This window comes from Oncorhynchus nerka, linkage group LG9b (genome assembly GCF_034236695.1).
Source record: "Oncorhynchus nerka isolate Pitt River linkage group LG9b, Oner_Uvic_2.0, whole genome shotgun sequence".
In the NCBI taxonomy this organism is placed as follows: domain Eukaryota; kingdom Metazoa; phylum Chordata; class Actinopteri; order Salmoniformes; family Salmonidae; genus Oncorhynchus; species Oncorhynchus nerka.
The window spans coordinates 42,749,536-42,775,845 of record NC_088424.1 but is presented as its reverse complement, the minus strand read 5'-3'; the positions used below and the strand labels follow the sequence as shown (position 1 = coordinate 42,775,845).

Sequence of the window (26,310 nt, the reverse complement as noted above, 5' to 3'; positions counted from 1 at the left end):
ATGCCTGTGTATGTTGATAATTGTTTTCAATAATTTAATAATAAGATAATTGTTTTAAATAGAACATATACTTAATAGTGTGCCATTTACAGAGTATAAACCTTAGTTAATATGTAACCTAAATATACTAGACTCAAGGACATCAAGAACAGAACGAATGGGAATCCAAACAAATCGTTATATGGCTGGGTTTATATGGTCGGTGAGGCTCTCTCTCTCTCTCTTTCTCTTTCTCTCTCTCTCTCCATTTCTCCCTCTCTCTCAGTCACTCACTTAGTACTGCAGATGTGCTACATAAACCAAGCCAGACTGCCAGACAGACAGACTGCGAGACAGACAGACAGGCAGACAGACACCCCCGCACAGTTTCCGTGAAATGCCCAATTCGAGTCTGGGTGACGTCTCATCATCGTTAGGTAGTGTTGTGACGTTGTATGTCTCCTAGCCGTAGCGGTTTCTAGCCGTAGCTTGTTGATGGTCGGTAGAACCGAATGAAGAGAAGCCGAAACGACCTCATTCAGGCAAGTCTTTTAAAACTGGTTTCTGTACGTTGTTATTCGCTTGATGTAAATATGTAATTTATCACGTTTTCATTTTTGTTTATTTTGACGTTTTTTCCCCCGAAATGGAGCCATGATTTGAGGCTTTAACCAAAGCGGTCGCTAGTAAAGGTTAGCCTCGGCTAGCTGGCTTTGGCTTCACACAGCGTTGCGGTTGGGTGTGTTGTCAGGGGCCATGCTAAGCTAACTCCAGTCCCCGTTTGCCCAACTGGCTTCAATATATATTTTTGTCGTTTAAGTTAACTCTAATTAAGATTGATTTTCGCTTATCGAATTGGCTTTGGTGTTTTCTCTTACGCAGTCCTCATATGTTGCCATAATTACCCCCCCCTCCCAACATTTAATTAACCCACAGTATTCGCTATTGTATCAGTTTTATATTCCTAAATACTTATTTTGTCGTGTTTCGTTGGTGTAAAATACACCACAGCCTTGGCTTTACATTGCTAGTATATTTGTTTTTTGTTGTATTCAGACGTGTTGGCTAAATGTGTCGCTAACGTTAACTAAATCCGGAATGTTGTTCAGCTATAGCTAAGGACGTTAACGTTAGTTTGTAATTAATTGTAGGTCGGGTGTTAGACAGCAGCCTGGCCAGTGAATGTCATTATCAGTGCTGTCTGCATACCAGTACCATGACCGTGGCGAGCCAGAGGAGGGGAAGTAGAGTTTGTAGACGAGGGGTAATAGAGGGAGAGAAAGGGAGTTTGGAGAGGAAATGAATATGAATGGAGCTGTGCGCGTTGTCCTTGTTAGCTACGAAGGAGAAAAAACGGGGTAAGGGACCCTCGGCTCTCAACGTCCATTTTATTTATTTGATTTTTTATATATTTTTAAGGAGAAAATTGACGTCTTTTAAATATGAATATGAACAACCCTGTTAAAAAAAATAACTAAACAACAATATTATTTGTGTTGCGTGGAAACATCCGTTTGGGTTGGAAGTCAACGCGTGAACCTGTTCTCCATTGCATTGGTGAAGCATTCGGTATTATTGCATTTAATTATGGGAATTGGATTTTTAACAATAACTACGACCACCTCTTCTGCAGTCCCGCGTTTTGTACCCGGATAGTTGCTTCCTTTGGTGGAAAGATCTGTACACTGTAGTTACTGCATGGATGTCAGTCAGTGGTGCTGCTGGTAGAATGCTGTACTGTCGTCCGCACACGGCTACTGACTATGCGCGGTTAAAGACATCCGACTGCCTAAATGCAGTATTTATATATTTTTGCCCTATATGTTTGTCTTTGACAGTCACCCTTTTTTTCAATGGATGATATTTGTCACACAAGCACTCAATGTGATTGTAGCTAGTTATATGGGAGGCTGCTTGTCATGTTGTCGCCGAATGTTGAAGGTTTCCACTGAAATGCTGTAGATATATTTTCCTAATGTTGGATTACAGTAGTTAACACAGTGCACTGTATTTACAGTTAATACAACGGTCGTTTTAAGGTATACACCGTTTTATTATAGTCGGAGTTATGCGCTTTAAATGCAGTTAGATTCTGCGGTGTGGGGAAAATACCATGTTCAACATCCATTGACTATCACTCTGCGTTTCAGGAACGTAACAATTGAGCCTTCGCTAAGCCCCGCCCCAGAATTTTCGGTATGTATTTTCAGTTACCCAGTTGATGGCAACAGTCCTCTAGTCTGACACCTTGAACAAGCTCATGTTTAAATCGCAATAAAAAGCCTGTAAATGAGGGCTATGGCAAAAACGGAGTTTTTCATTAAAAAAAATGTAAAAAGTATTTAAATGGCTGAGTAATTTAACAGGGAAAATGTGTTACTAGGCTGCACCAGGTGTGAACTTTTTTTGTGACCTAGAGAGGGCCAGAGAGACTAGCTATATACTGGTTGGTTTAACTGGACAAAACTTTCTGTTGGAAATGGTATGGTGATTTTACTGCCTTTGGGTGAAAACACAGTATGTCAATTGCCCCATAGGGTTCAATGAAAAGGGCTGAATGGTGAGATGTTTGGGTGGTGAGGTATGGGTATGCTAATTGCCTTTTGGCCCCCAATGGGACCTTTGAGCCACTCAAGCAGGATAGCCCCCCCCGGAAAATACACCTTAAATATATACATAATTATTTTAGCAACCCCTCCCAAACATTTTAATTTAATAATCGGTTAAAATGAGTGTAATTCTATCAAATAAAATGTTATTAGTTACATGCTTTGTAAACAACAACAGGTGTAGTCTAACAGTAAAACGCTTACTTACGGGTCCTTTCCCAACAATGCAGAGATAAAAATAATAGAAAAGTAAAACGCTTATTAATTAAATACACCACGAGTAGAGGAACTTGGCTATAAACACGGGGTAACAGCACCCAGTCGATGTGCAGGGTACAAGGTAATTGAGGTAGATATGTACATCTAGGTAGGGGTAAAGTGACAAGGCAACAACAGGATAGATAAACCGTAGCAGCAGCGCATGTGATGAGTCGAGAGTTAGTCCGAGAGCCTATCTGCATTGACCCTTTTTTTGTTGCACTGTCTATGACTTGCGTGGCTGGAGTCTTTAACAATTCCTTTTACACATGGAATACATTTTAATATAGTTAGAGCTTTACCGACGAGGCGGGGGGGGTATAGTCCCCCCCTCGTTTCCTCTCTTGGTTTGTGTTAACGCCTGAACCTTTCCCATCCCCTACAGGAAGCAGACAGAGACTTAGACACAACAATCTGAACAGAAACACTGCAGTCTCCACCATGTACCTTTCTGAACACCAGAAGATCTGGAACATTTGAAAAGATACTAACAAAACCCACATATACTACTCAACGGGGGACTAATAGATCCAAGTGAAGGGGGTAGTGGAAAGACTGATCCGTAGCTCTAACTCTGACATGGCCAGTACTCAGACGAGTCTGAAAACCCCATTCAAAGACCTGACCTCGTTCAAGGGCAACATGAAGCAGCTGTACCGTGAGAGAATAGAAGACGTGCCCATTAAGAAGAGGCTGATGGCTGAGATGAACCTGAAACGCCGAAACCTGGACCCTCTGCCCCCCCTGCCCTGGACCCCCAAGGTAAAGAGGGAGGCTGGGGAAGAGCAGACCCAGGACCGGGAGGTGGATCCAGGCATGACTAGATCAATAGAGATGGACAGTAGGGGGGAGTTCCAGGTATGTGGAGCGAAAGCTTTAGACCTGAGCCCCGGGCTGAAACACACGCTGGCAGCCTTTACTCTCAGCAGCGCGCGCTCTCTGGGGGGCCCAGCAGCCTTCTCAGCCCGTTCTGGCCACGAAGCATCCTCCTCCCCCGGCCCTGGTTCCTACCCTGGCATGGCACCTCTACCCTCCCCTCCTGTGCTGGGAGGTATACCCCTGCTGGTGCCCAGTGACAGCTCCACAGAACTCAGCCACTCCCTTCTCGAGGGAGAATCCATCTCGTGCTTTGCCGTCGGCGGGGAGAAACGCCTCTGCCTCCCCCAGGTACTCAACTCGGTTCTCCGCCACTTCTCCTTGCAGCAGATCAATTCCGTGTGCGACGAGCTCTATGTGTACTGCTCACGCTGCGACGGGGAACAGCTCCACATACTCAAGGTGCTGGGTATTTTACCCTTCAATGCTCCGTCCTGCGGCCTCATCACCTTAACTGACGCCCAACGCCTCTGCAATGCCCTCCTCCGCCCGGGGGCTGTCCTCCCCTCCGAACCCATCACCAAGCTACCCGGCCAGGAGCTCCTCAAGGAGACGGAGGCCAGCTTCCAGGTGGAGCACCAGTGTCTCGGGAAATGCCAGGGTCTGTTCGTTCCCCAATTCTACGCCAAGCCCGAGTCGCCCTGTATTCAGTGCGTGGAGTGCCAGCTGCTCTTCTCTCCGCAGAAGTTTGTGATGCACTCTCACAAGTCGCCGGACAAGAGGACCTGTCACTGGGGCTTTGACTCGGCCAAGTGGCCGTGCTACCTGCAGCTGGGGAGGAAGTACCTGGGAACGGCGGAGGAGCCGCAGCTCAAACAGCTGTTAGAGGACATGAAGGACAAGTTCCACTACAACCGAACCAGCGACAAAGTAAGTAACGAATGACTTCTTATTGTGTTTCTGAACAGATATGTTTGTGGTTGCACTGTCATTGGTTGAGTCTAGAGAAACCAGCCCTTGCTGTGTGTAAGACGATACATAGGGGGACAGGTGACATTCTTCCCGCTGCCCGTATGGTGAGATTTCTTTGGTGTTTTACCCTATGGTGTTTTACCCTATTGTGTTTTACCCAAAATACTCAGACTTTTGTTTCCATGTATGCGGACTAGCACCCGTGTCTCACTGGGCCATGGCTCTGGTGGATCTGCTCTGACCCTCGGCCGAACTCAGGCCCTGGGTACGTTTCAGCTGGCATGGCAGGTAGCCTAGCGGTTAAGAGTGTTGGGACAGTAACTGAAAGGTCGCTGGTTTGAAATCTCAGAGCAGATTAGGTGAAAAATCGGTCTGTGCTCTTGAGCAGGGCACGTAACCCTAATTGCTCCTGTAAATCGCTTTGGATAAGAGTGTCTGCTAAATGACAAATGTAAATTTACATAACAAGGACTAACTTAACTTGAGCACTTTCTCACAAAGCAACTGTCTAATTTTATTGGTCAAACACACATATGTAGCATGTGCTGCTGTTGATTGTGCTCGCCCCAAGCCTTTAGTGTCACATTCCTGGTGGAAACACAGCAACACCAGCGCTGACATCTACATGGAAACACAACAACACTAGCGCTGACATCTACATGGAAACACAACAACACTAGCGCTGACATCTACATGGAAACACAACAACACTAGCGCTGACATCTACATGGAAACACAGCAACACTAGCGCTGACATCTACATGGAAACACAACAACACTAGCGCTGACATCTACATGGAAACACAGAAACACTAGCGCTGACATCTACATGGAAACACAACACTAGCGCTGACATCTACATGGAAACACAACAACACTAGCGCTGACATCTACATGGAAACACAGAAACACTAGCGCTGACATCTACATGGAAACACAACACTAGCGCTGACATCTACATGGAAACACAACAACACTAGCGCTGACATCTACATGGAAACACAACAACACTAGCGCTGACATCTACATGGAAACACAACAACACTAGCGCTGACATCTACATGGAAACACAACAACACTAGCGCTGACATCTACATGGAAACACAGCAACACTAGCGCTGACATCTACATGGAAACACAGCAACACTAGCGCTGACATCTACATGGAAACACAGCAACACTAGCGCTGACATCTACATGGAAACACAGCAACACTAGCGCTGACATCTACATGGAAACACAGCAACACTAGCGCTGACATCTACATGGAAACGCTGGCAACTCACTAATGTGGGGGTAAGTCAAGATGGTGTAGTAGATCAGAGTGGGGTTGGACAGGCTAACTGCTGACCAGCTGGTCTCTCCCGCTCTGGGTCACTGCAGTGTGTGTGTGTGTGTGTGTGTGTCACACAGGGGAAGAGCATCATTTGTCCTTCGGGTCAGCTGGAGGTCACTAGAACCATCAATAGGCAAGAGCACTGACTGGACTAGTGGACTCTCCCTCGCTCACTCTGACCTCTGGGCAAGATGGGGGGGACAGTTTAGATTCATTAAGTTCATCCCTCAACTATTTAAATGACCTTTTTAAGCATTCCAAAGTAATTTTTGTCATTCAATTTGTTGATGGTTTTAAAATACAATTTAAGTGGAGAATCTTAATTGAATGCCTTAGTCCAGGACTAGGCTGACTATCTGTCTGGGGAAACCGCCTATGATCTTTATTCGTACCACTGAACTGGAGTGTGCAGTAACCGGCAACCCAAGCCCATACGAATGCCCAAGTTGCATTACCATCACCACCAGTGCTGTTCACAGAAGACCAGAACCAAACAGGATTCTACAGAGCAGAGTTTTAAAACATAAAAAAAAAAAAAAGTTTTTCTTTGTCGTTGTATAACAAAAATTTATTAAAAGGGACAGTGGGAGAGAGCAGAGCAGCAGGACCCATAGAAATGGCCAACAGGACCCATAGAAATGGCCAACAGGACCCATAGAAATGGCCAACAGGACCCATAGAAATGGCTGACTCCAGCTGAAAACAAAGCTCTAGATGGTTTCTCCTCTGATTGGTTCATCGCTCTGATTGTAAGTCGCTCTGGATAAGAGCGTCTGCTAAATGACTTAAATGTTAAATGTTAAATGACAGGACCTCTCGACTTAATCAAACTGGACTATTAGGGTATGTCACAAATAGTACCCTTTTTTTCTATATAGCGCATTACTTTATAGGGCTCTGGTAAAACACATGATGTACTATATAAAGGGAATATGGTCTAGTTTGGGACGTAGGCTTAGTTTTTTTGCCTTGCCGTTTTAATGATGGCTCACTAAGGGAGAGTTGACTAGTTAGATGACCCTGACTTTAACTGGTGTTTTCGAGGTAGGCTGCTTTGAATTCAATGCAGCCTGGCAGGTTATGGGTTAAACAAGAGACTATGGACTCCCAAGTGTTTTTATAGTGTCTGTGTATTTCTAGTGTGTGTGCTGTGCAGGTGTGACAACACTGCTTGCTGTACAGTCATTTGGCACTCCCTGTCTGCTGTGTTTGTCTGGCAGAAAGAGGGGGAGGGAGAGGGGCCCAGCCTCTCCCATATGTTTCAATTTGTGTGTGTGTGTGTGCCGGAAATACCGTCTGGTGTCTAGTCTAGCGCCCAAACCACATTCCTCCCTCCCTCCTTCCCTCCCCCCTCGCACTTTGGCTTGGTCCGATGTGTTTGTCTGAGAGACTCCTCTCTTTCATACAACTGTTTTTTCGTCAACTTGACCTCCACCTTTTCTATCTGAAAGGTATTGCCGGTATCAAAGCCACCCCCCTGCCTAGCGACCTGGTAATCATTTCGGTAAAGTTCTGCCTACAGCTTAGTATGAAACGGCCTTAATGCTGAGGCGGAATTGGCACGCGCTGCCCTCTTCAACTCTTGATGGTTGCTAGGCAGCGCCAGTTAACCATCCTCCTGCCAGTTGTAGACATGTCACTTCTGTCTCTCCGCAGAGCCCACCACTAAGCATGCATTGTTTTCTTAATCACTGAATGGAACTATTTTAAGAACTACTGTGGGAATAAATATCACTGAAATTAAGAAAATATTGGAATAAAGTAAGTTTAGTGCAATTTTGAAGGTATGTATTAAATTGTTGCTTACTGGAAGTACTAAGGTCATCCACTCACTCGTATGTAATACATTTGAAGCAATAGCCTATACCCGCGTGTGGTCAACTAGATGATCATTTCAACACCGTTTTGAGTTGGACAGCGCCATCGGGCTGCTTAAGGAAAGTGTGGGACTCGTCTTGATAGATTGATTTATCTCAGACTTTTTATTTTTCACTGAATATCCGTTTGCACATTTTTAAATAATACATTTTTTAAATTTCACCTGTATACAGTGTGTGAAATGAAGTAAGGAGGTAAGGCAATAAATAGGCCCATAGTGGCAAATTAATTACAATTTAGCAATTTACACTGGAGTGATATATGTGCAGATGAGGATGTGCAAGTAGAAAATACTGATGAGCACAAAAACAAATGAGGTAGGTAGTTGGTTGGCTGGGCTATTTACAGATGGGCTGTGTACAGGTACAGTGATCGGTAAGTTTCTCTGACAGCTGATGCTTAAAGTTAGACAGGGAGATCTAAGACTCCAGCTTCAGTGGTTTTTGCAATTCGTTCCAGTCATTGGCAGTAGAGAACTGGAAGAAAGGCCACCAAAGCAGGTGCTGGCTTTGGGGATGACCAGTGAAATATACCTGCTGGAGCGCGTGCTATGGGTGGGTGTTGCTCTGGGGACCAGTGAGCTGAGATATGGTGGGGCTTTACCTAGCAAAGACTTATAGATGACCTGGAGCCAGTGGGTTGACGAGCATGCATTTAGTTTTACTATCATTTAAGAGCATAGAAAGAAGGGCCAGAAGTATACAGAATGGTGTTGTCTGCGTAGAGGTAGATCAGAGAATCACCAGCAGCAAGAGCGAAGTCATTGATATATATATCTATATATATATACACATGCATACATACATACAGAGAAAAGATTTGGCCCAAGAGTTGAACCCTGTGGCTCCCCCAGAGACTGCCAGAGGTCCGGAGAACAAGCCATCCGATTTGACACACTGAACTCTGTCTGCGAAGTAGTTGGTGAACCAGGCCAGGCATTGGCTACGGTTAGGCTTGGGAAATGTCAGCTGAGGTGATTGAATTTTAAATATATATATTTTTACATTTATTTCACCTTTTTATTTAACCAGGTAGGCTAGTTGAGAACAAGTTCTCATTTACAACTGCGACCTGGCCAAGATAAAGCCATGTTCATGATTGTCGTGTCTAGTTGGTTCCTTTTATTAGATCATGTTGCCATGTTACGTAGTTTAAAGAGTGGTTTTTTTGCTCGTCACTTAAAGGCCTAGTCTCAACCAAAAGCCTAACTTCACTGACTTGTCTCAATGTGATTTTTTGTTTTGTTTCACCGAATAGGCTATTTGGTTCATTTAGTTTCTGACTGGGTAAATATGTGTAGGGGGGGTAGTATAGCTCATCTATTATATTTGCTCATCAAGGTCTGTTCAGAAACATTTAGCATGCAATAATGTAACCTAAATCAAGTGTAGACTTTTTAAAATTATTTTCTTGGTCGCATAAAGGCAACTCCAAAAGCCTGTTGAGGTTGTGAAATATGAGCATGAGACTTGCATGCTTTTGAAAATAGGATTGCTATTATTTTCTATCAGTATCAAGGTGTAAATACACAATGTAAGTAACGCTACGCCTGCTCCCTATCAAAGTGCAGTGAGGGTAGGAGAGAGTGGCTTTTTGACACAATGCATTAGGTTTGGGCTCTTTCAAAATAACTTTTTATTTGACAGCAGTTCTACATGTTCCCGTGACACAAGTTCTGTGGGAAAAATATTCTTTGTATTTTATTCTGTTATAATCTTACTATGAAATATACTAAGTGGGCAGTTTATTAGATACACCCATCAAGTAACAGGTCCCCCCCCCTTTTGCATCCGGAACAGCCTGAATTCTTCGGGACATGGAAACATGAATCAATTCAAGGGACCTAACGTGTGCCAGGAAAACATTCCCCACACCATTATATTACCACCCCAAACCTGTACTGTTGACACCAGGCAGGATGTGGTCATGAACTCGTGCTGCTTACGCCAAATCCTGACTCTGCCATCAGCATGACGCAACAGGAACTGGGATTTGTCGAACCAGACAATGTTTTTCCACTCCTCAATTGTCCAGTGTTGGTGATCGTGTGCCCACTGGAGCAGCTTCTTAGCTGATAGGAGTGGAACCCGGTGTTTGCTGCAGTAGCCCGTCCGTGACAAGGACCGACAAGTTGTGCGTTCCGAGTTAGAATTCTGCACACCACCGTTATTTGTCTGTCTGTGTTCCGCCTGTTAACTTGCATGATTCTTGCCATTCTCCTTCGACCTCTCTCATCAACGAGTTGTTTTCGCCCACAGGACTGCCACTGTTTGTCGGACAAATGGAATTATTTTTTTAATGGGGTATATTCAATTAAAATAAATGCCCACCCACATCTGCAAACTACTACTACCACTCCTCTCCGGCAAGCCGGCATGCACACGGGAGGTATAAAACACGTATACAGGCAAGAATGTGGTAAAAATGGGCTTGTTTTATAAGGGGTTCATATAAACAAAGCTCTATTTTTTAATTTTTTATTTTTTTTAACAGGAAAAATACTGTGAATCCTATCAGATGGACAGACCTGGGGGCCACTCACTCACAGACACATCTCCACTGCAGAGCAGACTAATACACACCTTCAGCAGGACACATGATACACCGTAAGGTGTGTGAGACCCTAATGTCTCTGTAATGAGCTGCTAATAACTGGAAGTTAGTGACACATCCCTCTGTGTCTCACTCATCAGAGGTCCTCGTGTCTGTGACAGTTTCAGGTGAAGGTTATTCTTTGCCGTCTATGCCTGAAGGGGGGGAGGACTGTTCTGTATTCTGCCTGGGGAGGGGGGGGGGGAGCGCTGTGCTGGTGCTGTATATATATTTTTTCTCTGTCTTGGTTGTTTGAACTTGTTTTTCTGTCTTCTGATTGGTGGAATTTTAATGTTGACTACTGTACAACATTTGTACTACACTGTGTGTTGTGGTACACGCACGTTCACAGTCCGCTGTAACATGAACCTGGGCTGTTCTGAAAGGGCACAGAGCAGATTCCTGTAAAGGTTCTGTTGTAGAGGAAGCAGGTGACTGTCTGCTCCAGGGTGACATTACCCCCCCCCATTAGAATGGACATAGGAGTGTGTGAGAAGTCTCCCTGCACTGGGATTCCTTTCTAATATCTAACCCTCCCCGTGTGTGTGTGTCAAATCGAAATCAAATCAAATTTTATTTGTCACATACACATGGTTAGCAGATGTTAATGCGAGTGTAGCGAAATGCTTGTGCTTCTAGTTCTGACAATGCAGTAATAACCAACAAGTAATCTAACTAACAATTCCAAAACGACTGTCTTATACACACAAGTGTAAGGGGATAAAGAATATCTCCATAAAGATATATGAATGAGTGATGGTACAGAACGGCATAGGCAAGATACAGTAGATGGTATCGAGTACAGTATATACATATGAGTATGTAAACAAAGTGGCATAGTTAGTGGCTAGTGATACATGTATTACATAAAGATGCAGTAGATGATATAGAGTACATACGTATACATATGAGATGAATAATGTAGGGTATGTGTGTGTGTGAGAGAGAAGTGGACAGACTGTAGGGCTGGTCCCTAGCTGCTAGCATTCATCCTCCAGACTGGGACTGCCTCAAATGGCACCCTATTCCCTATACAGTGCACAACTTTAGACTGGGAGCTCCACAGAGCCCTGGTCAAAAGTAGTGCACTTTAGGGAATAAGGTGCAATTTTGGGAAACAACCCAGCCACCTGCTGATCTACCACGCTGACTGACTCACTGTTTCCACATCCTGCTGGAAGTTGAAGAGCGAGAGGGGGGGGAGAGAGGCTGAATTGTAGGGTTGAGCTGTATTCAGATTTCCATACCTTCATTCCATGCCTGTGCCATCCTGGGTTCTACATTATTACCGCTAGTGCACAGAAGGGGAGCATTATCCCCCAAACTTAACACCCCCCAAAAAAACTGCACTTATCCGAATGCTAACAAGTACTAAGGAATTCTCATTGCGGATGCTGTCCATAACCGATCTCGACCAACCATTCGGGGACATTGTCATGCTGGAACAGGAAAGGGCCTTCCCCAAACTGCTGCCACAAAGTTGGAAGCATAGAATCGTATATAATGTCCTTGTATGTTGTAGCGTTAAGATTTCCCTTTACTGGAGCTAAGGGGCCTAACCCCCACACCATTATTCCTTCTCCACCAAACTTTAGTTGGCACTATGCATTGAGGCAGGTAGCATTCTCCTGGTATCCACCAAACCCAGATTCTTCCGTCGGATTGCCAGATGGTGAAGCGTGATTCATCACTCTAGAGAACGCTTTCCACTGCTCCAGAGTTTTATTTTTTTTATTTTACCTTTTATTTTACTAGGCAAGTCAGTCAAGAACAAATTATTATTTTCAATGACAGCCTAGGAACTGTGGGTTAACTGCCTGTTCAGGGGCAGAACGACAGATTTGTACCTTGACATCTCAGGGGTTTGAACTTGCAACCTTCAGGTTACTAGTCCAACAATCTAACCACTAGGCTACCCTACTGCCCCAGAGTCCAATGGCGACTAGATTTACACTGCTCCAGCTGACGCTTGGCTGATGATCTTAGGCTTGTGTGCGGCTGCTCAGCCATGGAAACTCATTTCATGAAGCTCCCGACAAAGTTCTTGTCCTGATGTTGCTTCCAGAGGCAGTTTGGAACTCTGTAGTCTGTGTTGCAACCAAGGAGAGACGATTATTACACGCTACGCGCTTCAGCACTCGGCGGTCCCTTTCTGTGAGCTTGTGTGGCCTAACACTTTGTGGCTGAGATGTTGTTGCTCCTAGACAGTTCCACTTCACAATAACAGCACTTACAGTTGACTGGGGCAGCTCTAGCAGGGCAAAAACTAGACAAACTGACTTAGAACGGTAGCATCCTATGACAGTGCCACGTTTGAATGTCACTGAGCTCTTCTGTAAGGCCATTCTATTGCCAGTGTTTGTCTATGGAGATTGCATGGCTGTGTGCCCCCCAAAAATGTATACACCCGTCAGCAACGGGTGTGGCTGAAATAGCCAAATCCACTAATTTGTAGGGGCTCCACATGCATGAACAAAAGTACCTCACACACTCCGGACTCCGACCATTGCTCATCCTAATATTTCTTGATTACATTCTTCTTTTACTTTTAGATTGGTGTAGTGTTGGATATTACTGCACTGTTGGAGCTAGGAACACAAGCATTTAGTTAGATATTACTGCACTGTTGGAGCTAGGAACACAAGCATTTAGTTAGATATTACTGCACTGTTGGAGCTAGGAACACAAGCATTTAGTTAGATATTACTGCACTGTTGGAGCTAGGAACACAAGCATTTAGTTAGATATTACTGCACTGTTGGAGCTAGGAACACACGCATTTAGTTAGATATTACTGCACTGTTGGAGCTAGGAACACAAGCATTTAGTTAGATATTACTGCACTGTTGGAGCTAGGAACACAAGCATTTAGTTAGATATTACTGCACTGTTGGAGCTAGGAACACACGCATTTAGTTAGATATTACTGCACTGTTGGAACTAGGAACACACGCATTTAGTTAGATATTACTGCACTGTTGGAGCTAGGAACACACGCATTTAGTTAGATATTACTGCACTGTTGGAGCTAGGAACACAAGCATTTTGCTACATCCGCAACATCTGCTAAACATGTATTTGACCAATAACATTTAACTGCTGTTTTGGGAAACTAGTAACCTTAAGCATCATAAAACAATTACCTGACTGGCAAAATGATGAACGCAATATGCTTTATTACCTAGTGCACAAGTTGACTGCAGTATTAATTTAAAAAGTACTAATATTCAAAGCCCAAATAGTCACTTACCAAAAGGCTAACAAGTATTAAGGAATCCTGATAGCATTTAAGTTAGACAACACTAACGACCGCATTGCGAACGTTTTGTACAGTTTCTGACCTGAAGTATACTAGTAACTCAAACCCTACTCAGTTTTCTGCACACACAAAACTAATGCTAGCTGGCAAGGTTCTTTATCCAGGAGGGGATTCTGCTGTTACCAAGAAAATGCTGGATTTTGGAAGAAGCTAACCACTTCGCTCTAGTAAGATAACTAGCTAATACATAACGCTAATAACTATCTGGTGGTTGTGAATTGCAAACTGTAATTAGATCACCTGGTGCATGCTGCACTACTGTTTGTGACACAAGGCTCCGGTCTCTTATCGTTGTTAGCTTGTAAACAAACACCACGTGACATCATGTGACCAATGACATGAACACAATGTTCTCGATCTCAAGTTGACTACGTATTTACTTAAAGTAGCTACAGATTCAAATTGATAAAAAATACAATTATGAAATAGTTTGAAAAACAATCCCCTGGCTTTTTCCAGATACTACGGTATACCGCCTAAGCCTACTCAATTGCGTACTTCTCTCGTACTCAACCCTCAAACCCTCCCTCTGACCTCCTCCAATGGGTTTTTGAGAAAGTGAGGACCGAGACTTAACTTCTGGAAGTTTGTTTTCCCCAACGGCTGCTGTTTCCATATCCGTATTGGAGTGTTGAGAAGTCAAGGCCCTTAGTCGTGTACTTTCCTATGGAGTGACGGAGAACATGCCTTCAGAGAGTGAGAGAGAGCTTAGCTTTTTGTGTGTGTCTGGAAACCCTTGGACTGGGTTACAATGTGCACATTGACACTGTGTAAACAGTGGCTGGCTGACGAGAAGTAAGGGTTAAACTAACACACGGATCGGGGGTTGATTCTGTGAGGCTACTGGAAGTGTGTTTTTCCCTAAAGGCTGCTGTTTCCATATCCCTATTGGAGTGTTCAGGAGTCAAGGCCCTTGGTTGTATTCATTAGGTACCAAATGGGGAACAATTGCCACCAGAACTTATCCAATAAATTCTAATTTTGGCGTTTTTGCTTCAGTGTTTTGCTGCAATGATTTCTACTGAACACAACCCCGGTCTCGTCTCTTCATTGGTCCATTGTGCCTAGTGGAGCCACTAGTGATGCTCCGATATGACATTTTTGGCCGATACGATATCCAATATTTTCCTTGCCAAAACAACGACACTGATATTTAAAATTTTAGCGGACTTTTAACTATTTAACTGCACTAGAATTCTTAACGCACACACATGGATGCAGCGGTCTAAGGCACTGCATCTCATTGCAAGAGGTGTTGTATTGGTGCTAGCTAGGTACAAAGCTAAAGGTCGCTTCCCCAGAAGTTGCAGTTCGTGACCTTTTGTTTGCAGACTTTTTTTGTATAGCTTTGACAGTGCTATTGTATCTTTTTGACCAACAAAGACCCAAACAGCGTTCCATAGTATGTATGTATGCCGTTTAGCTAATAGCAGTGATGCTATTACTGTTTAACTCTGGTAGGGCAACATCTGAAAAAATAGCGCACTTGGTAGTTTGTACCGGTGCTCGACCAGTCGGCGAAAGCCAACATCACTCACGACAGAGAACAGTTGATTTGTCAAGGGCAAATAATTCCATTATCTTGGCGTTAATGGATTTCGCCTTTTGATTTGCCTTGCTGAAATTGTCTTACTCTTTTCAAATGACTGCTCGATCCACAAAGCAGACATTGTGGGCAAGGTTATAAGTGCTGTGTTGCATATGTAGTGCAACATTTTACGTGGCATCATTACGAAATGTGCATACCTAATATAACGTAGGTACATTTTGACATCGGCTTTAAACTAGACATTGGCCCGATACCGATGTTGGCATTTTGGCTAACATCTTCCGATATGTTAACCGATATTTGTATTTAATTTTTTAGTAATGTGCATCCCTAGTAGCCACTGTACCTAGTAGCCTAGCTAGCCTCTCCTCCCTTTACCAAGGGCTCTACGCTGACCTTTTTTTACAAGGAGAACTTGTGCGCCTAATATGAAAAATGTAGGTGAACAATCTAAAACATTTGAGATAATAAAGCTAGAATCCTTTATTTTTTTCTAGGGAAACTGGTGCTCGTACAATTTTAAATTCCAGGTCACACAGCAAAAATATATTGGTGCATGTGCGAGTAAAATGTAGAGCCCTGCCTTAGACCGCTGTGCTATTCGGGAGGCCTAACTGACCAAGTTTTTAACTGAAATTTGAACTTGGCCTGTCATATTTGTTCACACCAAATATGAAGAACCAGGTTATCAAATGGTGACCCTGACGTGTATTTCAACAATGGAATAGTCATGTAATTGTTTTCTCAACAACTTGTACAGCAACGATCTGGTAATGATACAGCGTTGAGTGTCAATAGAGACGTTGGTGAGATAAGACTAATGCTTTAAAATAGGTCGGTGACGATACCAGCATGAAAACACGAAGCAGACCAAACTATTTGATCCTTTTAAAACCCTGCTGTATTTAAATGTGTGTTTTTATATTTGATGTATTTTTATATTTTGGAAAATAAATACATGAATGACAACGTTTCTTTCCAACATTAGGGCTTTTTTTCCCTTAAAGAAGTTTCCTTGCCACGGTACTGTTTTGCAATACTGGTATCGTCCCGCCTCTACTATAAAAGATGACGATAACTAAACTGGCAGCTCGTTAGTGTGTGTGTGTGGTGTCTAAAACAATGAGGTAATGAGGATGACGAGTGTTTGAACTTCCCACCGAGACACACACACACAGACCGATAGGGTGGTTGGAGAGGTTTTGTCTTCTCTGATTTAAAGGCAGAGATTCTCGGTGCGTGACTCCTTGGCCTGGTTGTGAAATACCTGCTAGTCTGTCTGGAGGGACTCCGTGTCCTAATATACACACTTTCAGATTATAAAAGGACACTTGTGTGCTTGTTAGGAATGTGTGTGAGGCTGGGAGCATTTATATATCATTTTGTTCTGAGAGCAGTGTGTGTGTCCCCGTGTGTGTCCCCGTGTCGTGTGTGTGTGTGTCGGTAGGGCCTAGACGGCAGCTGCGGTGCAGACAGCTGATTTTCTGTCTTCCTCTAGTTACAGACCAGTGACTTACATTACCACAGACCAGTCTCTCTCCTCAAATTCTTTCTCGTTCTCTCTTCTCCTCTCTCTCTCTCTCTCTCTCTCTCGCGCTCTCTTCTCTTCTCCTCGCGCTCGCGCTCTCGCTCTCTCTCCTCGCGCTCTCGCTCTCTCTCCTCAAACACGTCTCCAGAACTGCTCGTGTTCACTAACTTGCATAACTATCCTCTTTTATTGTTCTAATGATTCTACTCTTATATTCATAAGTTCTGCAAGGTTCTAGAATGGATCTTCCCAGACAGTGTGTCTAGAGCCCCCCCACACACACACACACACACACACACACACACACACGTGCTTTTAAACAGTCAATGACCCCATGGGCCCAATTTAGAAGAGGGTAACAAAATAAGTGTTGCAACGATCCGATAAGGATCTGTCTGGGAGGAGAGGAGGGAAAGAGAGCCTAGAGTATTAATCTAGACATACAGCTAAGGCTAGGAGTGTATTATAAACTGCGTGGTTTGAGCCCTGAATGCTGATTGGCTGACAGCTGTGGTATATCAGACCGTACACCATGGGTATGACAACATTTTTTACACTGCTGTAATTATGTTTGTAACCAATTTATAATAGCAATAAGGCATCTCAGGGGTTTGTGGTATATGGCTAATATACCACGGCTGAAGACTGTATCCAGGCACTCTGCGTTGCGTGGTACATAAGAACAGCCCTTAGCCGTGGTATATTGGCCATATACCCCACCCCCTTGTGCCTTATTGCTTAATTATAGCCGCCCAGGGGAAAGGCTGAGCTGCTACAGGGTGAAGGGAGGAGAGGGGGTGGGTCAGTCTAGGACAGCTGGTTCCTGCTGTTGTCTCGGTCAGCCTCCCCTTTCTATTTTTTTAATTATATATACACACACACACACTGTTTTTCTGTCTTTCTCTACATAATACTCAGACATGCAAAAACCCTCATGCAGCAGCATGTTATGAAATCCCCTCTCCTCCCCCGCGGCACCCCTCTCCACTCCTCTCCTCCTGGGTGAGACTAACTTTGACCTCACATAACTTCCACTGAACGGAACACTCAGCCTGGAACAACCCACCTATTCAGCCAATCACACGCTAGGGCGGGCCTCCCTCAGTGTCTCTCCTCTCGCGCTCTCTCCCCCCCACTCCCCCTTGTCTCTTTCTCTCCCTCATCCCTCAAGGCCTGCCTCCCTCTTGCTCGCTCTCTCGCTCTGCCAGTTTTTAAATATTTTTCTCAAACACTTTCTTCCCCTCTTTTTACGGAAATCTGTTCATAGCTCTGGACGAGAGTCACTGCATTATTTCAAACCATCCCATCTATGGAAAGAATCTTTAAGACTTACTAGGGAAACGTCACCTCTACACCGAGTAGTGCTCCTGCCCTGTTTTTCTGTCAGGGGCACGGTCAGGGGAAGGAGCTTTATTGTAACTGCAGCTAGTTTACATACGCACTCCAGCCAAGCAGTCAGGCAACCGTCTGAACACACAGACTGCTGTTCCCTTGTCTCACTACTTGACCTCGATAGACGGCGCTGGTTCCAACAACAAAGGAAAGAGGATAACTAGGAGAACTAGGTCTGCATCCCAAATTGCACCCCCCCCGGCCCCCAATTTCGCACCTTATTCCCTATGTAGGGAATAAGGCCCTATAGAGAATAGGGTGCAATTTGGGATGCAGACCAGAATAATTACTAGTAAGTAATACATTAATTGAGTTAACCAATGAAAATATTTAAGACATCAATGTCTGGTCTCCTAGAGTCTCCTAGAGCAACCAGGGGGCTGTGTGTTAATATGTACTGTAGAGATGTCTGTGTGAAAGACTCCTCTGTGCCCAGCCCCTGTTGGAACTGTGATTGTTAATGGTAAGATGTAAATGGAGAGGCCCAGACATGCCCAGACTTTACACACAAGACAGTGCTATACACTCAGACACAGGAAATGTAGTGTGTTCAGACCCCTTAGACTTTTTTCCCACATTTTGTTACGCTACAGCCTTATTCTAAAAGGGATTACATCATTTTTTCCCCCACTCCTCAATCTACACACAATACCCCATAATGACATAGCAAGAAGAGATTTGTAGTAGTATTTTTATTTATTTTTTGCAAATGTGTAAAAAAAAAAAAACTGAAATATCACATTTACATAATAAAAAGGAAACTGGTCTTAACACGAATCCACCATATAAAAGCAGTGTCATCGCTCTCTCGATTCAAAGATGATGGGGGGGGAGACCAGAAATGGCATTAAAATAATCCTCTTCTCTTACCACTCAATTAGTGCCTTCACACAGTAGTCATATCTCTTGACTTATTCTGTGAGTCTTTCTGGGTAAGTCTCTTAAGAGCTTTGTTGCACATCTGCATTGTACAATATTGGCATATTATTCAAACTCTGAAGTTGCCAGACAGCCATTTTCAAGTCTTACCATAGATTTTCAAACCTATTTTAGTCACAACTGTAACTAGGGCACTCAAACATTCAATGTCGATCTGGTAAGCAGCCCCGCTGTATTTTTGGCCTTGTGTTTGAGGTTATTGTCCTGCTGAAAGGTGAATTCCTCTCTCTGTGTCTTTTCGAAAGTAGACTGAAGCAATTTTTCCTCTGGGATTTTGCCTGTGCTTAGCTCTATTGGGTTTCCTTTTATCCGAATCTCCATATCATTTATTTTTTATTGTGTGTGTCAGTCAGTCAAAGTTTGGACACCTACGCATTCAAGGGTTTTTCTTTATTTTTACCATTTTCTACATAGTAGAATAATAGTTTAGACAAACTAAGAAATAACACATATGGAATCATGTTTATTTTTACCATTTTCTACACAGTTTATGTATAAACTATTATTCTACTATGAAATAACACAGAATCATATAGTAACCAAAAAAGTGTTAAACAAATCAAAATATATTTTTATATATGATATTCTTCAAAGTAGTCAACCTTTGCCAATGATATGACAACATCCAGTGAAAGTGCAGGGCGCCAAATTCAAAACAACAGAAATCTCATAATTTAAAATTCCTCAGACATACAAGTATTTCACACCATTTTAACGATACACTTCTTGTTAATCCCACCACAGTGTCCGATTTCAAATAGGCTTTACGGTGAAAGCACCACAAACGATTGTTAGGTCAGAGCCAAGTCACAGAAAAACACAGCCATTTTTCCAGCACAAAAATCAGAAGTAGAGGGAGAATTAATCACTAACCTTTGATGATCTTCATCAGATGACACTCATAGGACTTCATGTTACACAATACATTTGTTTTGTTCGATAAAGTTCATATTTGTATCAAAAAAATATTAGTTTACATTGCCGCGTTATGTTCAGTAGTTCCAAAAACATCTGGTGTTTTTGCAGAGAGCCACATCAATTTACAGAAATACTCATTATAAATGTTGATGAAAATACAAGTGTTTTACATGGAACTTTAGATACACTTCTCCTTAATGCAGCCGCTGTGTCAGATTTCAAAGAAGCTTTACGGAAAAAGCAAACCATGCAATTTGAGTACGGTGCTCGGAGCCCAAACGAGCCAAAAATATATCTGCCATATTGTGCAGTCAACAAAGTCAGAAATAACATTATAAAATATTCACTTACCTTTGATCTTCATCGGAATGCACTCCCAGGAATCCCAGTTCCACAATAAATGTTGGTTTTGTTCGATAATGTCTGTTATTTATGTCCAAATTATTCCTTGTTAGCGCATTCCGCCCAGTCATCCAAATTCATGACGCAAGTCCGAAAGTTCAGTTACAGGCCGTAGAAACATGTCAAACGAAGTAACGGATCATTCTTTAGGATGTTTTTAACATAAATCTTCAATAATGTTCCAACCGGAGAATTCCTTTGTCTGTAGAATTGCGATGGAACAGAGCTCGCTCTCACGTGAACGAGCGTCACAAGCTCAAGGCATTCTGGCAGACCTCTGACTCATTCCCCTCTCATTTGCCCCAACTTTATAGTAGAAGCATCAAACAAGGTTCTAAAGACTGTTGACATCTAGTGGAAGCCTTAGGAAGTGCAGCATGACCAATATCCCACTATCTTCAATAGGAAATGAGTTGAAAAACGACCAACCTCAGATTTCTCACTTCCTGGTTGGATTTTTTTTTCTCTGTTTTTTGCATGCAATATGAGTTCTGTTATACTCGCAGACATAATTGAAAATGTTTTAGAAACAGCAGACTGTTTTCGTTCCAAATCTACTAATAATATGCATATATTAGCAACTGGAACTGAGTAGCAGGCAGTTTACTCTGGGCACCTTATTCATCCAAGCTACTCAATACTGCCCCCAGCCATAAGAAGTTGAAATCCATTCCAGGTGACTACCTCAAGCTGGTTGAGAGAATGCCAAGAGTGTGCAAAGCTGTCATCAAGGCAAAGGATGGCTACTTTGAAGAATCTCAAATATAAAATATATTTTGATTTAACATTTTTTTAAATGTACTACATGATTCCATATGTGTTCTTTTTATAGTTTTGATGTCTTCACTATTTTTCACAATGTAGAAATAGTTTTTTTAAAATGATTGAGTAGGTGTCTAAACTTTTGACTTGTGCTGTATATACAAATGTAGGTGGACACCCCTTCAAATTAGTGCATTTGGCTATTTTGGCCACACTTTGCTGACAGGTGTATAAAATTGAGCACACAGCAATCTCCATAGACAAACATTGGCTGTAGAATGGCCTTACAGAAGAGCTCAGTGACTTTCAACGTGGCACCGTCATAGGATGCTACCATTCTAACAAGTCAGTTTGTCTAATTTCTGTCCTTATAGCGCTGCCCCGGTCAACTGTAAGTGCTGTTGTTGCCAAGTGGAAACTTCTAGGAGCAACATTGGCTCAGCCGCGGAATGGTAGGCCACACAACCTGACAGAATGGGACTGCCGAGTGCTGAAGTGCATAGCGAGTAAAAATTGTCTGTCCTCGGTTGCAACACTCACTACAGAGTTCCAAACTGCCTCTGGAGGCAACATCAGCACAATAACTGTTTTGTTGGGAGCTGCATGAAATGGGTTTCCATGGCTGAGCAGCCGCACACGAGCCTAAAAGAAGTGATGAATCAAGTTTCGCCATCTGGCAGTCCGACGGACGAATCTGGGTTTGGGGGATACCAGGTTAACGCTACCTACCCCTATGCATAGTGCCAACTGTAAAGTTTGGTGGAGGGGGAATAATGGTCTGGGGCTGTTTTTCCATGGTTTGGGCTAGGCCCCTTAGTTCCAGTGAAGGGAAATCTTAACACTACAGCATACGATGACATTCTAGACGTTTCTGTACTTCCAACTTTGTGGCAGCAGTTTGGGGAAGGCATTTCCTGTTTCAGCACAAAACTAGGTCCATGCAGAAATGGTTTGTTGAAATCGGAGTAGAAGAACTTCACTAGCCTGTACAGAGCCCAGACCTCAACCCCATCGAACTCCTTTGGGATGCATTGGAACGCTGACTGCGAGCCAGGCCTAATCGCCCAACATCAGTGTCCAACCTCACCAATTTTCTTGTGGCTGATTGGAAGCAAGTCCCTGTAGCAATGTTTCAACTTCTAGTGGAAAGCCTTCCCAGAAGAGTGGAGGCTGTTATATCAGGGGGGGAGGCAACTCCATATAAGACTATGATTTTGGAATGAGATGTTCAACGAGCAGGTGTCCACATACTTTTAGTCATGTAGTGTGCTTCTAAATCTGGTTCATCACTACGATAGTGGAAGAAATGTGAGTGAGGCTAAAGTAGCTAATTATCTTCAGCGAGCTAGTTGCACACACCCTGTCTTCTCTGGCCGTTAGGAACCTCAGGGGGGGCCCCAGAATAGAACCCGGTCTTCTCTGGCTGTTAGGAACCTCGGGGGGGCCCCCAGAATAGAACCCGGTCTTCTCTGGCTGTTAGGAACCTCCATGAGACCCCCTCCCCGTGAGGGCTTTGTACCAAAACGCAGTGACTCTGTCTGTGATACAACGTCACATTTACTGTTAGTGTTGTTTGGACTAATAGCCTACATCACCCATTTCATGTACGCAGTCTGCATGCCATTCCAGGACATGAGGGTACATAATGTGTAAGCTATAACAAATAGTTTGTGCCGCACTGTGAGGATATGACCTGGGGCCATTATTACAAATACGAAAGCACACTCAGCGTACTGGCATCCCCATTTCTGACCGCCTTCGGCGCCCAGGGGTAGGAGGGCAGAAATTCAGGGTCGTCCACCCCCGTCATACACTCGCGCGCACACACAGCTCCCTTCGTCCTCCCCCGGGTCACTTCCTCTCCTTCACTGCTCCGCTTCCTGTAGCCTGACGGCTCGTGTGTGTGTGTGTGTGTGTGTGTGTGTGTGTGTGTCGTTACTAGCGTGTAGCATCACATGACACATTCTTCATCAGATGAGATTCCTCCAGACAGGAATCTTTCCTGTAGTTTCAACATCCGTTATAGAAATAATTCTGTACTCTCAATCCAATATCCCCTGGTTTCGTGTGTGTGTGTGTGTGTGTGTGTGCGTGCGCGCTGTGGTGTGCTTACTGTGAAGCGTATCATCCCTTCCACCCACTCATGCTTACTACAGTCATTTAGAATAGTAATTCTAAAGAGTCCTTGTTACCGCGGAAACTGAAATGCGGTCTTCTCCGTCAGCTGTTTGTTCCAACAAAAAAAAACAACAACCAACAACTAATGACTGTTAATTTATTTCATCCATAGTCGTGGACTCAGGGCTGACCACATTTAGTCCACTGGTCCGTTGTTTGATCGATAGGCTGTTGGTTGACCGAGATGTTATTTTATTGAGCAGTAGCAAAAAAAGCAACTAATTATGGTGTACAAGTCACCTATCTGATTAGATCCTGTCTGAGTGGACTGATGCGTGGGGGTGGCACAGTCCATCACTCTTAAAACGTGCTACTGAAATTGTATATGGTTATATTATGTAAGAACAATGTTGCAAAAACAAATATAAATTGTCCTGCGTTGGATAGTGGTCGCTGTCCGCGGTCGCTGCGCTGTTGAATTGGCACCTTTTCCTAGACAGTGTTGCTACGGTGCATTCGGAAAGTATTCAGACCACTTGACTTTTTCCACATTTTATGGTATTTCTCACGGTCAAGTAAAAAAGTGCATCTCCCTGTCGTGCAGGACCACATACAGTGCCTTGCGAAAGTATTCGGCCCCCTTGAACTTTGCGACCTTTTGCCACATTTCAGGCTTCAAACATAAAGATATAAAACTGTATTTTTTTGTGAAGAATCAACAACAAGTGGGACACAATCATGAAGTGGAACGACATTTATTGGATATTTCAAACAAGCCTGAAATGTGGCAAAAGGTCGCAAAGTTCAAGGGGGCCGAATACTTTCGCAAGGCACTGTAGATGCTCCTCTTTGGGTAGCCATGTCTTTTTGTGTTTCCCTTTTCTCTGTAGCCAATTTGGTGGGCGACGAGCCTGATTTTGGTCAGGATCTGTCTCTGTTTTGTATCTGACAGAGTAGAGATATTATTCCAATTTGAATAGTCTTGAGGCCAAATAGCAATTTTAGTTTATTCAGAGTTTTTATCAAATAAATAGGTGGTTTTCATTTCTGTAAGAATTTGTTTTCCCGTTGTGTTTGTGTAATCGGTCTCTCTCCTGTCGTAGAATACTTTACTGTAATTGTTCCGTGCTATATCCCACAGGCCTCTATGTCCCACAGGCCGCTATGTCCCAAAGGTGTATGTCCTTATGTTTGTTGTTTCAGTGCAGTTTGAACTTGCAAGCGTGTGTGATTGTGTGTGCAATTAATTAATGTCTTTAAAAAATCCTGGAAAATTATGTCTGGGAGAAGAGTGGAAGCCTCTGGCTAACTCCCTCTTTCTGTGGTACTTTTACGTCACTGTAATTGTTCTGCGTCATAGCCTTCAGAGGTCTACCTCTGTCTCAGGGTCTAACTCTTTCTGTCTCTGTCTCTGTGTTTCAGAAGGTGGTAGAAGAGGACGGCGAGGTGAGAAGATCGTCTCCTCCAGAACCTCTAGCGTCCCTTAACAGTAAACTAGCCGACAATGACGCAGCGACCAAGGTACGACACACAGGAAGCGGCTGTTACAGGCTAGAACATTTTTAAAAAAGCAAGAAGATACCGGTAGCTTCCAGCTTTGTAGGCTAACTTTCCTCTCTAGCTTACAGCTGAAGCTAGGGTCAGTTCACTACCCTAGTACCTTGTTTGTGATATGCAAACCATAACGAAAGATCTTTCCGATTGTCACGACTCTATCCATTCATTTTGTCTCACCCCCCCAGTCAAGATCATCTTTGCTCGAGCCTCGATCTGACTGTGTGTGAATGTCATGGGTCTTAAAGAGAGCGCGCGCACACACACTTTATAAAATAAGAGATTTCTTCTATGCAAATGTTGTTGATCAGTACAGAATTTCCCAAATATTTCCCAAACATCTGTAGCGCCATGAAATCAGCCAAAACAAGCTCAGTAACTCAATGCATGCACACACTCCTATTGAATGTACGCTAGCCTTTATTGTGAAATAGGTCTAGGCTACATCTTGGTTTATCAATAGGCGAGAGATTTTACCAATCAAAGTTGATTGGTTGCATACACGTATTTAGCACATCTTATTGTGGGTGTAGGGAAATTATTACCATGAAGTAGTTATATTGGATGGGTTGGGGGAAAATGAAGTCAAATTGATTGTTTTTAATTAATGAATACATTCAAATGTCATGATATTTAACTCAAAAGATCTGTCTGGATTAAGGACCTTTCTGTGACTAATAGAACGTGCCTCGTTTTATATATATATAAAAACGTGTTCAGTATTGTGATACTAAACCTGGTATCGGTGTCAAAGTTCTGGTATCGTGACAACACTACCACTGACCTTACTCCAACCCCCTTCACCTGAATCCTCACTCCTCCTAAGCACGTAACCTGACACGCCGGGTTTGGGTCCTGACACGCCGGGTTTGGGTCCTGACACGCCGGGTTTGGGTCCTGACACGCCGGGTTCGGGTCCTGACACGCACCCCTGTTGAAATTGCATGCTTCATCAACCACTCCTCTCAAGCATTTAAAGGCAGTGTTCACTCTTCTCTCAACTCCTCACATCACCCTCTCCTAAACGCACACAATTATAGCTACAAACATTGACATTCAGATACTATACATCTACTGATCTGTTTTATTGAGATGCAATGAAGACTCAGTATATTAAAGGGTTTATTATTGTTTCTGCAGGTTCAAGGCCAAGCCCAGGCTACTCTGGTGTTCCCCCACATCAAGGAAGAGCCCAGTCACCCCAGGTATGTTAATCTTTACTACCCCTTAACCCTTTATCCTCTTTCTTCTACCCCCTGCCACAACGTTCTATCACCTCCCAGACACCCCACCATGTTGCACCCCAGGTTTGTTTCCTTATTTGGATCTCTCTTATCCCACAATGGAGTCTACTCTTAATGAGTACTGGGGACTGGCTAGCTATGTTTC

At 43.5% G+C, this 26,310-nt stretch overlaps 1 protein-coding gene across 5 annotated transcripts in view; it reads left to right on the top strand.

Moving 5' to 3' along the window:
* Positions 1 to 282: 282 nt before the first annotated feature.
* LOC115114767 (ski-like protein) overlaps positions 283 to 26,310 on the top strand; it is a 50,503-nt gene continuing 24,475 nt past the window's right edge. For 2 of the 5 annotated variants that reach the window (XM_065013742.1, XM_065013740.1), the window contains exons 1-4: positions 284 to 521; positions 3,232 to 4,592; positions 24,790 to 24,888; positions 26,062 to 26,126. In XM_065013742.1, the coding sequence (XP_064869814.1) occupies positions 3,426 to 4,592; positions 24,790 to 24,888; positions 26,062 to 26,126 (1,331 nt within the window). In that variant the 5' untranslated portion in view covers positions 284 to 521; positions 3,232 to 3,425. Of the gene's footprint in view, positions 522 to 1,128; positions 1,338 to 1,839; positions 2,176 to 3,231; positions 4,593 to 24,789; positions 24,889 to 26,061; positions 26,127 to 26,310 lie in introns of those variants that run through there. The other 3 variants (XM_065013741.1, XM_029643258.2, XM_029643259.2) reach the window with 3 other exon arrangements.